This window comes from Myxocyprinus asiaticus, chromosome 21, assembly GCF_019703515.2.
Source record: "Myxocyprinus asiaticus isolate MX2 ecotype Aquarium Trade chromosome 21, UBuf_Myxa_2, whole genome shotgun sequence".
NCBI lineage: Eukaryota > Metazoa > Chordata > Actinopteri > Cypriniformes > Catostomidae > Myxocyprinus > Myxocyprinus asiaticus.
This window is the reverse complement of record NC_059364.1, coordinates 19,787,514-19,803,790: the sequence shown is the minus strand read 5'-3', so window position 1 is coordinate 19,803,790 and position 16,277 is coordinate 19,787,514. Positions and strand designations below refer to the sequence as shown.

Below are 16,277 nucleotides of genomic sequence, written 5' to 3'. Positions count from 1 at the left end.
GAACCCGAGACTCACCAAGCTCATCTTTCTCTGTCTGGGCCTTCACCTGCCCTGATACAGCACTCTCCACAGTGGCTTAAGCAACATGATGACCAGGATAGGACAGATGGACCCTACAAATCAAAATCAGAGAATGAAATTATACACCACAACCACTGTTTGAAAATTGTCAAACATGAGAAAAATTTGTCCAGTGCATCTGCTGTTGTGATTAATTTTGGCCAAGCTAAAACCACACATGAACATGAACCCGAAGGGAGATGTGATTTAGAGACATGTCCACTGGATCAAGGGAATGGACTTTCTTCAGGCAGTGGAGCTGACACACACATGCCAGTGTGGGAGAATTCACAGGGTGCAGGAGTAAAAGCGGAGGAAGAGAGTGCCTTTGAACAGGCTTCAGCAGAGTCCACTGCAACCACGTTTCCACAGACAACACCCACAATGCCAGAAACTATAGAATGCGAGGGAGAGAAGAGGAGAGGTGATGTGTACCGAAGTGCCGTAATAATAGCAAAAGCAGCAAAGAGAGAATCGGCAGTGACAGCTATGGTCCTGCTTGAAGCAGATGAGTCTCCCAGCACTGGAAAAGCAGAGAGTGAAATTAATGCAGCAGAGAGGCAAAAAAGCACCTTGATAATTTTCCCGGAGATTACTAGCTCACCTGTTCAGAGAGTGGATGAGAAAGAGGAAGCGACCGCAGAGAGCCGTAGCAACAAAATGCCACATAACTCGACAGAGAGTGAAGGGAAGGGAGGGGGTCTCCTGATCACGCTCTTCCCAGCCAGAGACAAGGAAACAGGCTCAGTCGGCACAGAGGACAACGCTCTGGTCACTGCTTCCTCTCCTGGTGTCTTGGGAACATGTGATTGGAAGGTGGATAGTTCCCGATCACTAGAAAGAGGAAAAGACGACATTAAAGAGGAGGGGAAAGAAAAAGGTGGAGGAGGAGCACAGAAGGCAGCCCATGCTGGCAGGGTGTCACTGACAGAGACTGATACGTGTCCATCCCACCGAATCACAGCATCACCAGCAGCAAGACAAGACAAGAGTGACCTCATCCTTCCTGCCAGAGCTGACACAGCCCTGTTTCCTCTGACCGTCAACAGAATAAGCGATTGCGACTCCATCAGCCCATCCCCTCCTCTTTCCCACTTAAAATCAACGGAAAGAGCAGCAGCACAGAGAGAGAATCAGAGCCCAAGTGCATTAGGAGAGGAATTGCCAGGCAGCGATAGATCATCCCCTCCAGCGCTCTCTTCGGAAAGTGAAAATCTCGCAGCGCAATCCAGCAATCAACAGGTATTGAGCTCTTCACAATCTGGAATCACAAACAGTGACACATCCATCAAGATAGAGGCACAGCAACAGAAACAAGAAACAAGTCATAAAAGTGAATACCTATCTCAGTCATTTAATCCAGAACTGAACATGAGGGATATCGCTAAAAGTTGTACCAAAGCTGATGGGCTTACATCAACAGAAGACATAGGAAACTCAAATTTAAAATGCCAAATGACTGAATGTGCATCTCTTCCCCCTCTGATGGTGTTTGAGAATCTACGTCACCCAGTAAAAGAGACCAGCTTCAACTTTGAGGGTTTTCTAAACATCAGCAAACCTCCTGCTCAAACAGCATCAACCACAGACCAGAGAGCCAGTGACCTGCAAGGAACAGAGGGGGGAAATTCTGGTGCAAAAAAGAAATCTTTCGCCTCTAATGAAGAAATTGGGAATGAAGAAGAAAAAAAGGAACAAGCTGAAATGGAATTTAAAGAGCAGAAGGACAGCAGAAAACTGACAAATGCTTCTCAAGGGCAAGATGAGAATACTGTGAAAGTAAATATGGCTGGTTTGGAAGACAGTGGAAAAGTGACAGAGGAAACTGCTGACATGAGCACAAGAAATCTGGTTACATTTATATCACAGTCAGCTATAGGTGAGAGTGCCAGCTTTACTACAACAAAATCTGTGGGTAATGAAAATCTGCATGAGATTGAAGAAAGCAACAAAGAGAAGCAAGTAAATAAAGATTCTTTCATTGTTTCTCAGATCTGTCCAGTTGAAACAAATGAGTTTCACTCATCCACTGAGGACAATAATGTTATACTGCAGGTTGTTTCTCCCCAAGAGGATGGAATTCTCTCTGTGGTTTGTGAGGGGTCTGATATCACGATGTCTAAAGGGGATAAACAGAGACATACAGAAGAGCCACTTTCCACAATAGAAAAACTGGATGAAGAGACTGATAAGTCAGTGGGATGTGTATTGGCTGAAACAGGTGATATAGAAAAAACATGTTCAGGTCATTCAGAAAATCAAGAGAATGAGTCAAAGCCAGAACAATATGCATGTGAAGATAAATCACAGGTAAAAACTATCTCCAACTCTCCAGCAGTAGCTTCAAAAACAAACAGCATGTGTACTATCAGCACTACATGTTTATCTCAATCAAACACAGAGCAGTCTACTACAACCTCAGACATGCAACTTCTGCAAAAAGCAGATAAGTCCACAGGCGGCCCGCCTGAACCGATTGGCCCACAACTCAATAGTGGAGTGATGAAAAATTATACATCAGATGCTGGGGACACAACAGTCCCTTCTCCTCCCACTGCAGAGACTACAGTTCCAGCACAAAGGAATGCTTCCTCCACCAGTGCACAAAGCACTAACAGTGATGCCAGGGATGTGTCTGTCATTGTACTAAAGGCTCCAGGACCAATGCTGAGTCACTGTGAGTCCAGTAATGACTGTGATATTGCTGTAGCAGGAACTGGGGAGCTATGCAGTATGAAAAGTGCATGTAATTCTGAAACAGAGATTCTAAAGACTATTGGAGAGAAAAAAACTGATCCACAGACAGATGCAAATGATTCGTCCCACTCTGTTGGGGTCTCCGCACATGAAACTTCTTCTGGATCCTTTCTAGAGGGTCCATTCACAACTGACAGATCAGAACCAGCAGGTGGTTCTCTCCTAGTGTCAGAGAATCCAGAATTAAATTGTGAAAATCCAAAGAGAAAAGAGAGTGAGTCATCCAAGGACACTAGAGAATTGGAAATTGTTATAAAAGGGAAGAGAGAGGGACATTTAAATTCTGAACATGAAAAAGATTTAAGCAGTGCACCTACAAAGGTTATAACAGATGTCAGCACAACAGGACAAGACAATGTTCAAGACAACCAGTCTATATTGCTCTCTGCTCATATCTTTGTTGATAAAAACTCCTTTGCTTCTAAATCTAAAAAGACAGATCCTGAGCTGCCTGAAACACAACCATTAAATTATCTTTCTGGGCATGTAAGCTTAACACCATTAGGCAGAGAGTTACAGTCTATTAACTATATACAAAGTTATTCAGTAAAGCCAGGCTCCTTTGAAACAACCTGTGCTGATGAGTCACTTGATTTTTACTCCACATTGACACCACAACAAGCTCCCAATGATGTCATCAAATGTGATTCACTCCTGATGCACATGAAGGACAACCTTGTCACACAGGGTAGGTCCTTTCAAACTGAGGAACCAGTTCATTATGTGTCTGAAGACAATGAAGGAACGAATCAAGGCACATCTGAAGATTTGGAGCAGGTAATGGGACAAGAGCATGGTGAGAAATGTGTGAAGGAAACTGTGGAACAAAAAGCAAACTCAAGTGCCCAAAACAAACCTATTGCTTCAGAGGAAGAATTGAATAAGCAAACAAATGGGAAGCTGGGAGAAGGAAAGACACAAGTTGAAAATACATGCAAAGACCTGAAATACAGCAGAGAATGGGCAAATACCTCTCAAGAGCAGGATGAGACTACTGTGAAACAAAATACTGAAAAAACAGGAGAACAGAACCAGAAGTTAATGAATTTAGATCTCTGTAAGGTATCCAGGGAAAAAACTGACTTCGGAGAGGAAAAAGAATTAGACGAATCCAACCCAACTGAAACTTTGGAGTCTACACCTGTATCTGATCCTAGAGGAACCTCCAAAGGGTTAATCGAAGAGGCTCTGGAAATGCTTGCTTTGGATCGGAACCTGTCTGCAGCTGTGAATACTTTTCCTGAGAGAGACCACACACAAGATCCGAGGGCATTGAGACAATCAGAGTTGGCATTTTCACAGCCACAAGAGCTTCAGTGCCAACAGGAGTTTACGAGTGCCCCAGAAGCAGTATTAAGTATAGATGTAACTAAGGATAAAAGCAATGATTTAGAAAATGCTGAGGCCAATTATGCAGATGCTGAGGCAAGTAGAAAGCAAGAATCCATGACTGTGCGCTGTAGTGCAAAGTCTAAAAGCTCCTTAAACAGCACATCAGAGAGTCCCACACTGCTGGGAGGTAATAACAGAGGTGTTATTGTCGACAATTTATGTCCACAGAATGAAGAGCAGAGTGTACAAACAATACATCTAAGTGGTGAGAATAGCCCATTTCCTGTTTCTGGCAAAAGTACTTCAAGAGAAAACATAAACCAAACAGAGCAGGTGGTAAAAGAGGAGTGTGAGGTGTCAGTCACTGCACTGGCGACTTCTGAAAATACAGAGGTCAGACAGGTTATAGAGGCTTCAGAAACTAAAGAGCCTGCCATCACAGAATTACAGGACAGTGAGAGTAAAAGTTCCAAATCACAGGTCAGTGCGAATAAGCAGGGGAATTTGTGGAACGAAATCTCTGGCACCAAGAAAGACTTAGAACTTCCTGTAAATCACTCAAGCGTGTTCTCTGTGTGTCCTAACATCTCACACCATGAATCCGGACAAAAAACAGAGGAGCAATGTTTCGAATTGGTTACCAATGGAGACATCAGAAACACTGAGATCAGACCAGATTCATTGAATGATGTTGCACGGATGTCTATTCCAGGAACTTCTCAGTATCATCAGGAAAAAGAGTCCGCTTCTCAGCTCTCTGATGGGCAGCTCTCCACCACCACCACCACAATCTCTTCTTTTTCCCCTGTGCTCAAGGAAAATATTAAAAATGAACTAGAAAGTGTGGATCAGGCCTCTGGTGAAGATGTATTAAGTGTAGGTCTGTGCCACCCAGTGGAGCCCATCGCATCACCTAATTCCTTTTACCAATCTGAGACAGCAGCCTTGAGGATGGAGCTGCATTTGTCAGAGCAATTCCTAGATGGTACCCAAAACACAGAGGAGCAGGATAGACAGTGTTCTGAACAACTTCTCATGCAGTTACAACATATAAACACTTGTTTGGGCACCAAAAACACAATTGGTACCATGGAAGCAGAAAACACTGTATCAAATGAGAAACAAGTGATAGAAGGAATAAAAGAAGAGATAAGTGAATACATGAAGAATGAGGAAGAGAATAAGTCCATTGAAAATAAGGATCACATAGAAATGGCTGTTGAGTCTAAGTCTTTGGAGTTTGTTGTGAAAGAGAGAAGATCCAGAGATAAAGAAAATCAAAGCAAGTTGGCTGTACTCTTGGAGGAGCACTCTGTATCTCTCCCTGATGAAGCAACAGTCAGTAAGACAGACCAGCTAGCAGAAGTTACTGATGGGACACTGACAGAACTAAAACAGGCTGCTGTCATTACACCAGTGACAAAATCCAAAGTTTCCCTTCAGCCCCCTCTTACAATAAATCAACAGTCTAGTCAGCAGGCCACTATGTCTTTTATTCAACCTCTACGTGAAACCAGCAAAGAAACAGTTAAAAGGGGCGGTGAGCAAAATAGTGACACAGCAGTTAGTTCTGTTGAAGATATAAGAACTGTTGTAATAAAAAAAGCAATACAGAAAGATGACAGTGAAGCCAAAGAGGAAGCCAGCAAGGTTTCAGAAGGTGAAGATGGATTGCTGGGTTCAAGTTCAGGAACAGCACTTGTATCACCAAGTGTAATCTCTGTTCCTGAGAAGTCAGAATTCAACTCCTCTGATGGTTCTGACTGGCTTAGAACTCTTAAAGAGGCAGCCTCCATGTCTCAGATAATTCCAGAGCACAGAAATTATACAACATGTGGATCTGCAGAAAACAGGTACTGCTGCTTTTAAAACTGGTGTATTAAAGAGAGAGAGAGACGAAAATAAAAGAAACTGTTTAAAGAAAAATAATTTGAATTATTGGATGATTTTCATTTTCAGTTGTCATTATGAAGAGCATTCACTTTCTTGCAAATATTTCATACTCACAACAGTGAAAGGCCTTTTTTTGTAGTGTGTAATGAGTATCATTAATACACATTGGTGCATAATTTTGTGTTACTGAAGGGAAAGTTGACCAAAAATGAAAATTCTATAATAACCTTCTTTGTTCTGGTGGAGCACAAAAGGAGATTTTAGCACAATGACAGCCTCAGTCACCTCTCGCTTTCAATGTTTGGACAAAAAGATGCAGTGAAAGTCCAACAAAGTCTAACATTCTGCCCAACATCTCCTTTTGTGTTTAATGGAAGAAAGAAAGTCATTCTAGTTTGGAACAACATGAGGGTGAGTAAATTATGACAAAATTTAAATTATTTTGGTGAACTATCTATCTCTTTAAGAATCAATTTATCATGGAACACTGACCCTAAAATTGACCGAATTGTAAACAGAGCATGTTACTATAATAATAGCTTATGGTCACATGACTTTTTTTTTGAGTGAAAATGGAGCCAAGTGAAAGTACTACAGCCTATTATCTCCTGAGAATGACCTCAACAGTGACATCAACTCATGCCCTTTGGTGCAAGAAAGAATCCTTTCATACCCACGTACAAACACACACTGGGCTTCTCACATTTGAGAACGAACACATACAGTTACATAAGTGCAGGCTGAAAACCACTGATGAATTCTTTGCTTTGAGACAAACATTAATGAAAATCTGATCTCCCTCTTTATTTTGTTCTCCAGACCACTTGAGACCCTCTGTTTGCCTCAAGCTGAACTAGAATTCCGAACCCCCACTGAGGAGCTTTTTCCCTTTACAACTGAGCAAAGATTTCCCCCTGTGACAGAGCAGCTAGAAGAGCCACCAGACTGCAGGTGAGACATACTAAATAACCATGATGCACTTTTACAAAATTATTTCTTACCACTTCCTTGGTTTGTTGTTGAGTGCTGCTACTAACCGCATTTAATGTGTTGCGAGTCCACAAGGAGTAAATGCAATCTTTTCAGAGTGAAATTATGTTTATATTTGACATTTAGTGAAGACAAGAACCAGTTATTAAGATTTATTTGGTATGGCCAAAATTGTAGTAACCAATGGTGCAACAATAGGTTAAAGTGAGGATTAGAAAATCCCTGAATCATGAGCATCTGGAAAACTACACAAAGATCACAATCATGGAAAAGAAATTATGACTATTTAGGCTACAGGGTGCAAAAATAGTTCTCTTGAGATTCAAAGAATGACATCATTGGTTGCAGTAGATGTTCATGCAGTGCAGTTGGTGTTTGTTTAATGGTTGTCTGGAATCAGCTAATTGGATGTGTAGAGAACAAGTAATATATTTTGATTATTTAATTTGTTAGATTAACCATTTTTCCACATGGCTGTGGAAAAACGTGTGGAATTGTCTTACAGTTTTCTCAATCGCTTTGGCTCAGTTCTCGAATGAGAATTATTTTTTTCAAAACATTAAGTTCAAATCTCTGAACAATTAGTTTCTTGCTCACACCAGATTTTAATTTTTTATTCATTCAAGCAAATTGCACGTGTTTTGGCACATGTTTGCAAAAGAGTAAGTACAATTGTCTACAGTTTGCGCAATAACTAAATGCACATGGCTTGCTGATGAAAACTGATGAGTTGATTCTCAGTGAAATTGTCATACTCTTCACAACTTCTAAACATTCTTTCATCGTGTGAGCCATCACATGAAAAATGATCCATTCAATTATCAAAATCTATCAGACATACATGTATATTCCATAAATAGCTATGAAACTATGACAAGTTTTTTTTTTTTTTTTGCATGGTTGTCATTTTGTGGCAATTTTCTGTTCACTATATATGACTTTGCAAGTAAGAAATGTGTAAAAATGGACATGCAAATGTGAATATTCTGTTTACATTTAACACATTACTACAAAAATAAATGTACTGTATACATACAAATGTGCATATCCTTTTCTTTGTACTACAGTATTTTACAGTATTTTTTTGGTAATTAACATTTTTTATTGATTCATATGTACATGACAAAGAAAAACCCAACACATATACAAGGAATCAACATTTTACATTCAAACCCCACTAATACAATCCCACCCTGACCCCCAACAAACACCCCTGTGGTCCCATATAATAACACACACACACACAACCCCCACCCCCCAAAAAATAAAATAAAATAAACAAATAAAAAATAATAAACATACATAATTAAACTAAACTACACTCTCCACATCTCCTCCCCGAGAGTCCCCCCAAAAAACTAAATAATTGGCCCATTTTTTAACAAATAAGTCCCTAAACCCCAGCCTTCTACTTACCACTTCCTCAAATGCAGCTACCCTCCCCATTTCCACACACCACTCTGAAAAAGAGGGTGCTCCATTCGACTTCCAACCCCTTAAAATTATTTGCCTGCTGATCATGAGACTGGTCAGACCCCAATTTTTTACGTGATTATCCCCCAAATTTATGACCGCCCCATCACCCAAAATACAGAGTCTGGGACAAAGTAAAATTTTAATGCTCAAAACGTCACACAAATAATTCTGAACTTTTAACCAAAAATCTTGGATCTTAACACACCCCAAAAAGACATGGGTTGTGTCTCCAACTTCTGATTGGCATCGCCAGCAGGTGGGTGTGTCTTTAAGATCAAGCCTATAGAATCTAGAGGGGGTCCAATAAAATCTATATAAAATCTTAAATTGCATGAGGCGAACCATTACATCTCTAGATGCAGACTTGACATTTTTTGAATCCTAGTCCACATTCCTTCCTCCAATACCAAATTCAAATCTTTCTCCCATAATCTCTTGATAGAAGTTAAAGCTCCATCCCCCAGACTCTGAGTTAGCAGGGAGTAATACACTGATGCCTCATCACCTCTCCCAAAGCACCTGCCGCCTTGGGGGGGTGTACGCTACTCCCAAAAACAATACAGAGCAGGTGGCGCAGCTGTAAATACCTATAAAACTGAATCCCAAAATGATGACAGTATTGTACAGTATTGACTAAACTTTTACCTGCTGTTGAAATCGGTATCTAAAAAGCTCAATGTGATACACAATAGCATTCAGCTAGACAAAACTGACATTCTTGTATAGTATAGTAAGCAGTCAGTGTCAACAAAAAATACATTTGTATATAAAAAAACATTTCCATGGTTGACTGCCACGGTGAAAAATCATCTAAATATTTTGACTAGTACGGCTCACACGATGACAAAAAAACGTTTCATTTTGGTGGCATTGGCCAATTTACTGACATAATAACTAGGTTTTGAAGCATGAATTAAATGTTTTGGGTGAGTTACTACATTTTGCAAACATGAAATAGAGTTGTGATGTCCTATAAAACAGTTGTGACAGTTGCATTTACAGTTTAGAGAATGTTAAGACTGTTTCAAAAAATGAGCCAAAGCGATTGAGAAAAACTGTCAAATACATGTTTAAATGATTAGTTCAATAAAATTCTCTCATCATTTACTCATTTCATTTCAAATGTTCTTTTTTTATGCGTATCATAAAAGGAGATGTTAAATGAAACTCACAGCCCAAAAGTAAAACAAAAGTAGTCCATCTGGTTATTTTTTTAAGCTTTAAATTTAGGCACTATTCACTGCCATTGTATTGAAAAGATGGATAGCGATATTCATTAAAACATCTCCTTTGTGCACAAAGATGAAAGTCATACGGTTTTGCAATGACATGAGGGTGATTAAATAATGACAGATTTTAATTTTGGATGAACTATTCCTTTAACATCAATATGGAACATCACAATCTACATATTCAGATGCCTTCTGGTCTCGCATAAACATCAAACTGTGGTTGGTTGATTTACGTATGTGTCCGATGACTTTTCCTGTCTAAATGGGCATTTCTTGACCATAATAAACTGCAAACTTGACCAGACTTTCAATTATCAAAAGTCTGGCTAACTAAGACTAGCCTTCAGGGTCCTTCTTGTTCTCTCTCACTCTCATTTTGTCATTATTCCCCTCCCTTTCTTTAGTCTAAATCTGCTCAGCAGTAGCAGCCACAACAGATGAAAGAAAGAGGAGCACTTGCTGCATGTCAGTCAAAGCTTTTAGCCTAGCACCTCATTTAGAAAGACATGCTGGAGCCAGAGATAAAGAAAACGAGAGAGAAAGTGACAGGGAGTGAAAATGACAGGAAGAGAGAGGGACAGAAACTTTGTGTGCTTTTGACATATTCTTGCCTCAGAATCCTTAAACAGCTGACCCTTTGTTGATTGCCACAGATGTGGACTAAAGGAATTTCAGCTGTATCTGTGAGTGTGTGCACACGTGTCTGCTTAAGCATGCATATGTGTTTGCTATTTGCGCCAACGCCCTCACATGAGGTCATTTCAAGAGGCCTGTCAGTCTGGAACAAAAGCCATAGTTCAGGGCCGCTCCAGTTGAGAATATTCCTCTGTGTTAAGATAGATAGATAGATAGATAGAAATAAAAGAGAGACGGAGTGTAAAGTGGCTGCTGGAGGAATTTTGAGTGGCGTGCCTGAAAGAATAGTCCCACACTTAGACGTCAGTAACTTTCTCTGGCTAAGGACTGAGTACTAATCTTGGGTGAGTTCTATACCTCCTTTGCTGTTTAAAATGTTCTTTTGGGTTTGCAGAGAGATGTTAATTACATATGGTTTGGGGTGATCTCACTGGATAGATAGGGGGAGGGACAGTAGGAAGACAGGGAGGGTATAAAGAAGCGTGATTAAATGTGTTGTGGAGTCTCGCTCACTCTCTGTCATTTAAATTTTATTGCTTACTCACCCATTGTTTATTTTGACACTGTCAGACACCTGATAATGATTTGCTCTGTGTTGACAAGGTTAAATTCCATTTTATAAAGAATGCTGTAGACAATACAGGACTGTCTGTTTGGTTGCAACTAAGATAACTTTGTTCTGAGTAATGTAGGATAAACATGTCAACTCCGTGTGTCATTGCACTAAACCACCTTTTATCCACGAATTAATAAAAATCTGTAATACATAATGATTGTGCCATGTAATTTTAATTTCATTTTTGGCATGGTCAGAGATGCATGATATGTTGAACAATGTGGCATTTGAAGGTTTGAATTTTTTATTTTTTTATTTTAATTAAAGTAGTACTGCAAAACTTTATAACCTAATGGTTATTGTTGGATGATCTGTGAGCTAATATTATCTTGTTAGGACAACTGTGCTGAATCTGATTTTAATGAAAGTCTGAGCTGCTACTGTACCATATTATAATAGTTCTTAGATTACACAACTGTGGATACCAGAGAACTTGTTTATTTTTGTAGGTATTTAGGAAACTGCTAATTCAAAGTATAATTTCTTGATGCTACTACCACAGTTACCCACAACAGCTGCATGAAATCTGACAATGTTATTAAAACTTATTCTAAATTATTCCAGCTGATAGAATTTCTGTGGAATTAGATTTGAGTTCAAGTTCATGTTGACTAGAGCTAATTCTGATTTTGATAGAGCCTACCACAAATTTACCAAATAGATCACATACAACAGGCTTCTGTGTTTCCTAACTTCACACATTTTATGCTGAAGGAGGCCAGATGAATGTTATTTCCAAAATATACCATGCACTATAAATTGCTTGTTCCACACTTCAGAGTTTTCAGCTCAGTCTAATTTAAATCCACTTGTATTTTTATGATTGACGTGAACTAATAAAACTGTGTGGATGCAATAGCTCCCAGGAGAGAGAGAATGAGAGAGGGAAAGGGGTTGACTTGGAAACCACGTGATGCGTGACAAGAGCTGAGCAACAGTTACCATGGCAACAAGTGTTAACCATAGCAATTATTTTGAGTTAATGGGACACAATTATATTTAGAGGAAGCATTGAGAGGGCATTTAATCAAAACATTTAACAATTTTACATTATAAGACAAGCTAATTGTGATAAAAAAGAGATTAGTGTGACGCAGCCCCTTAGCACTGCTTATCAAACTTAACCATACTGTAATTGTCCAATAACACCATAAATATCATTGTCAGTCTGACTCGATCAGTAAAATAGATAAATTAATAAAATCCAAAAAGAACATTCCTAGAACGTTGGAAGTTGGTTCCTAAAAAAAAGAAAAAAGGTGAACCTTACAATAACGTTAGGGGAACATTCTGGGTCGGAGTGTAAAAAGACTGTGATATGGCCGTTATGCTAACAGTAGTGATGCTGTTAGTTTTATGGCTGCTAAAACACCAGCTCCCCCCTGCTGCCTTTATTTACTGCAGTCTGTTTGCTATTAAAAACCCTGTCTGGACTCGTTCCTCTGGACACAGCTGGTCCTGGGAGATTAGATTGTGTGTTTAAGTTAATGTGTGTGACTGTGTGTGTAGCCTATGTGCCCTTCCTATAAGCTCTGGTAAATTAGAAACATTGTTGTGTACATTAAAGTTGAATACTCAGTTGTGGTTTGGTTGTTATGTCAAAGTGCAATCTCTCGTTATACGACTAAAGCAAAGGAAGCAGAGAAACCTGAAATATTGATGCGCGCATAGGCCTGATAAGAGGATAATTTAGCAAACTATGTACAAGTGTTCCTAAAAGGATATCACAGTGTTATGTGCAGTTGTTTGGGCTGTGTGGCGGAGCGAGCTGTATTTTTAGTATGTGGCATGAGGCACAGCCCTTGACGGGAGCAGCTGCTGGCCTGTCTGCTACTCTGCCTGTTGAATCAGGTTTAGTTTTTGATAATACTCAGCTGGGTATATGCCAGCTTCTTCTGGCCTGTGCTGTTGAAGCAGGGTGATTTGTTAGGGTGGTGTGAGATTTTGTGATTTATTATAGAATAATTTTTTCATTTTCTGTACACAAATTAAGTTACTGACATTGGTTTTGTATAGCATCACTTCTGACAAATACTGTATACAGTACTGTGCAAAAGTTTTTAGGCACTGCATAGGCTGGAAATATCACTCTGGACCCCACTCACCCTGCCCACTACCTTTTTGAACTGTTGCCTTCTGGCCGATGCTTCAGAGCTCTGAGCACCAGTACTGTCAGGCACAGGAACAGTTTTTTCCCCCAGGCTATCCATCTCATGAACAGTTAAAACTGCCCCTTTGAGCAATAATTAATGTGCAATACACAGCTCAGTCTTTTTATATTATCCAACACATCCAACCTCTTCTGCCATTACATTCCCTTGCACTGTACATAACCGATTTGTATTTAGATTTGCACTACGTATGTATATGTGTGTATGTATGTATGTGTGCATGTATATGTATGTATGTGTATGTATGTGTGTGTGTGTGTGTTTGTATATATATATATATATATATATATATGTATGTATATGTATGTATATATGTACGTATACAATTGTCTATTGTGTATTCTATATATACTTTTTTCTTTTCAAAATTTATCTATTTTTTATTCAATTTTAATTCTTTTTTAAAAGTCTTGTTGCTGTTTTTGTATTGTTGTGTACTGGAAGCTCCTGTCACCAAGACAAATTCTTTGTATGTGTAAGCATACTTGGCAATAAAGCTCATTCTGATTCTGATTCTGATAGTGTGGATTTCTTCAAAAATAATGCCATAAATAGTTTTTATTTATCAGTTAACATCATACAAAGTCCAGCAAACATAAAAAAAAGCTAAATCAATATTTGGTGTGACCACCTTTGCCTTCAAAACAGCACCAATTCTCCTAGGTACACCTGGACACAGTTTTTCTTGGTTGTTGGCAGATAGGATATTTCAAGATTCTTGGAGAATTTGCCACAGTTCTTCTATCTATTTAGGGGTTCTGAATTGCTTCTGTCTCTTCATGTTATACAGACAGACTTGATGTTTAGTGGGGGGCTCTATGAGGGCCATGCCATCTGTTGCAGGGGTCCCTGTTCTTCTATTCTATTCTATTTACAAAAGGAATGTTTGGGAGTCTAAAATTTATATTTCCTATTGACACAGTTAAGCTGATATGTATATATACATTGGCTGCCAATAGTTTGGAATAATGTACAGATTTCGCACTTATGGAAAGAAATTGGTACTTTCATTCACCAAAGTGTCATTCAACTGATCACAATGTATAGTCAGGACATTAATAATGTGAAAAATTACTATTACAATTTGAATTACAACTTAAACTACTTCAAAGAGTTATCATCAAAAAATCCTCCACATGCAGCAATGACAGCTTTGCAGATCCTTGGCATTCTAGCTGTCAGTTTTTCTAGATACTAAGGTGACATTTCACCCCATGCTTCCTGTAGCACTTGCCATAGATGTGGCTGTCTTGTCGGGCACTTCTCACGCACCTTACAGTCTAGCTGATCCCACAAAAGCTCAATGGGGTTAAGATCCATAACACTATTTTCCAATTATCTGTTGTCCAATGTCTGTGTTTCTTTGCCCACTCTAACCATTTCAGTAGTGGCTTTTTCTTTGCAATTCTTCCCATAAGGCCTATACCCCTGAGTCTTCTCTTTACTGTTGTACATGAAGCTGGTGTTGAGCGGGTAGTATTCAATGAAGCTGTCAGCTGAGGACATGTGAGGCATCTATTTCTCAAACTAAAAACTCTGATGTACTTATCCTCTTGTTTAGTTGTACATCTGGCCTTACACATCTCTTTCTGTCCTTGTTAGAGCCAGTTGTCCTTTGTCTTTGAAGACTGTAGTGTGCACATTTGTATGAAATCTTCAAAAAAATGTTTTGGCAATTTCAAGCATTGTATAGCCTTCATTCCTCAAAACAATGATTGACTGAAGGATTTCTAGAGAAAGTTGTTTATTTTTTGCGATTTTTGACCTAATATTGACCTTAAGACATGCCAGTCTATTGCATACTGTAGCAACTCAAAAACAAACACAAAGACAATGTTAAGCTTCATTTAACGAACCAAATAGCTTTCAACTGCGTTTGATATAATGGCAAGTGATTTTCTAGTACCAAAATTAGCAATTTAGCATGATTACTCAAGGATAAGGTGTTGGAGTAATGGCTTCTGGAAATGGGGCCTGTCTAGATTTGATCAAAAATTACTTTTTTCAAATAGTGATGGTGCTGTTTTTTTTACATCAGTAACGTCCTGACTATACTTTGTGATCAGTTGAATGCCACTTTGGTGAATTAGAATACCAAATGCATTGAATGCATTATTCCAAACTTTTGGCTGCCAGTGTGTGTGTGTGTGTGTGTGTGTGTGTGTGTGTGTGTATATATATATATATATATATATATATATATATATATATATATATATATATATATATATATAATTTGTTTTTTTTTATTTGTTATAAGATTTATGTTATGTCATTTTAACAGGGGGACAAGATGTTTTAAAAGAATAGTTCACCAAAAATGAAAAGTCTGTCATAATTGAATAACGTGAAGTTTTGGTAATTTTTTGGTGAAAATCTTGATGTCCATTCCACGTTGATGAGCATTATACTTTAATTTGTTTTTTATTTCACAGAAAGTAAGAAAGACATATGATTTTGAAATGACATGAGGGTGAATAAATTATGACAGACACATTTTCACTTTTGTGTAAACTATTCCTTGGAAGGTACCCCTGTGAATTTTTCCACCCAGATTGACAAGGAGGTAATGATATGAATAGTAGTTCCAAAAGATATAATTTGTTTGATTGAAATGAAGAGAAAATGTCTTACAGTGCAGTTAGTTCATATAATATTAGTGTCATATCTTTAGTGTGTTGCAAAAAAAAAAATATTTTTTTTTTTATTCTGTTGTTTCAGATTTGGAACAAAATCAATAGGATGAAATAAATTAAATAACAACAAACATTGTTTATCGCTCCAACACACATGTAACTGAAAAAAATGACTACCGACACATATCATAAAATATATATTTTTTTATCTCAAAATATTAACAACATGAATTCTACATGTAACATTCAAGTGCTTGTACTGTAAAAATAGTGAAGTGTACAGAAGAGTGCAGTAGAGAGGACAACAGGGAGCAGCAGAGAGCAAATTAAGTTATTGTTATGGCAACCAGATACATTGCAAAACATTCCTAGAATGAAATTAGTGGCAAATAAGCTTGAAGTGGCAAAGAAATAACTTTTCTTCTCTGCGATGTCATCCTATTAAGAACCACAAATGATAGCAGAGATAGTCATAAGA

General features: G+C 38.5%; 1 protein-coding gene across 8 annotated transcripts in view; it reads left to right on the top strand.

The window, feature by feature from the left end:
• Window positions 1-16,277, top strand: part of LOC127411905 (transforming acidic coiled-coil-containing protein 2-like) — a 67,283-nt gene that overhangs the window by 3,741 nt on the left and 47,265 nt on the right. For 7 of the 8 annotated variants that reach the window (XM_051647790.1, XM_051647783.1, XM_051647789.1 and 4 more), the window contains exons 1-2: window positions 1,012-6,002; window positions 6,862-6,993. In XM_051647790.1, coding sequence (XP_051503750.1) covers window positions 1,432-6,002; window positions 6,862-6,993 — 4,703 coding nt within the window. In that variant the 5' untranslated portion in view covers window positions 1,012-1,431. Of the gene's footprint in view, window positions 1-1,011; window positions 6,003-6,861; window positions 6,994-16,277 lie in introns of those variants that run through there. The other variant, XM_051647791.1, reaches the window with a different exon arrangement.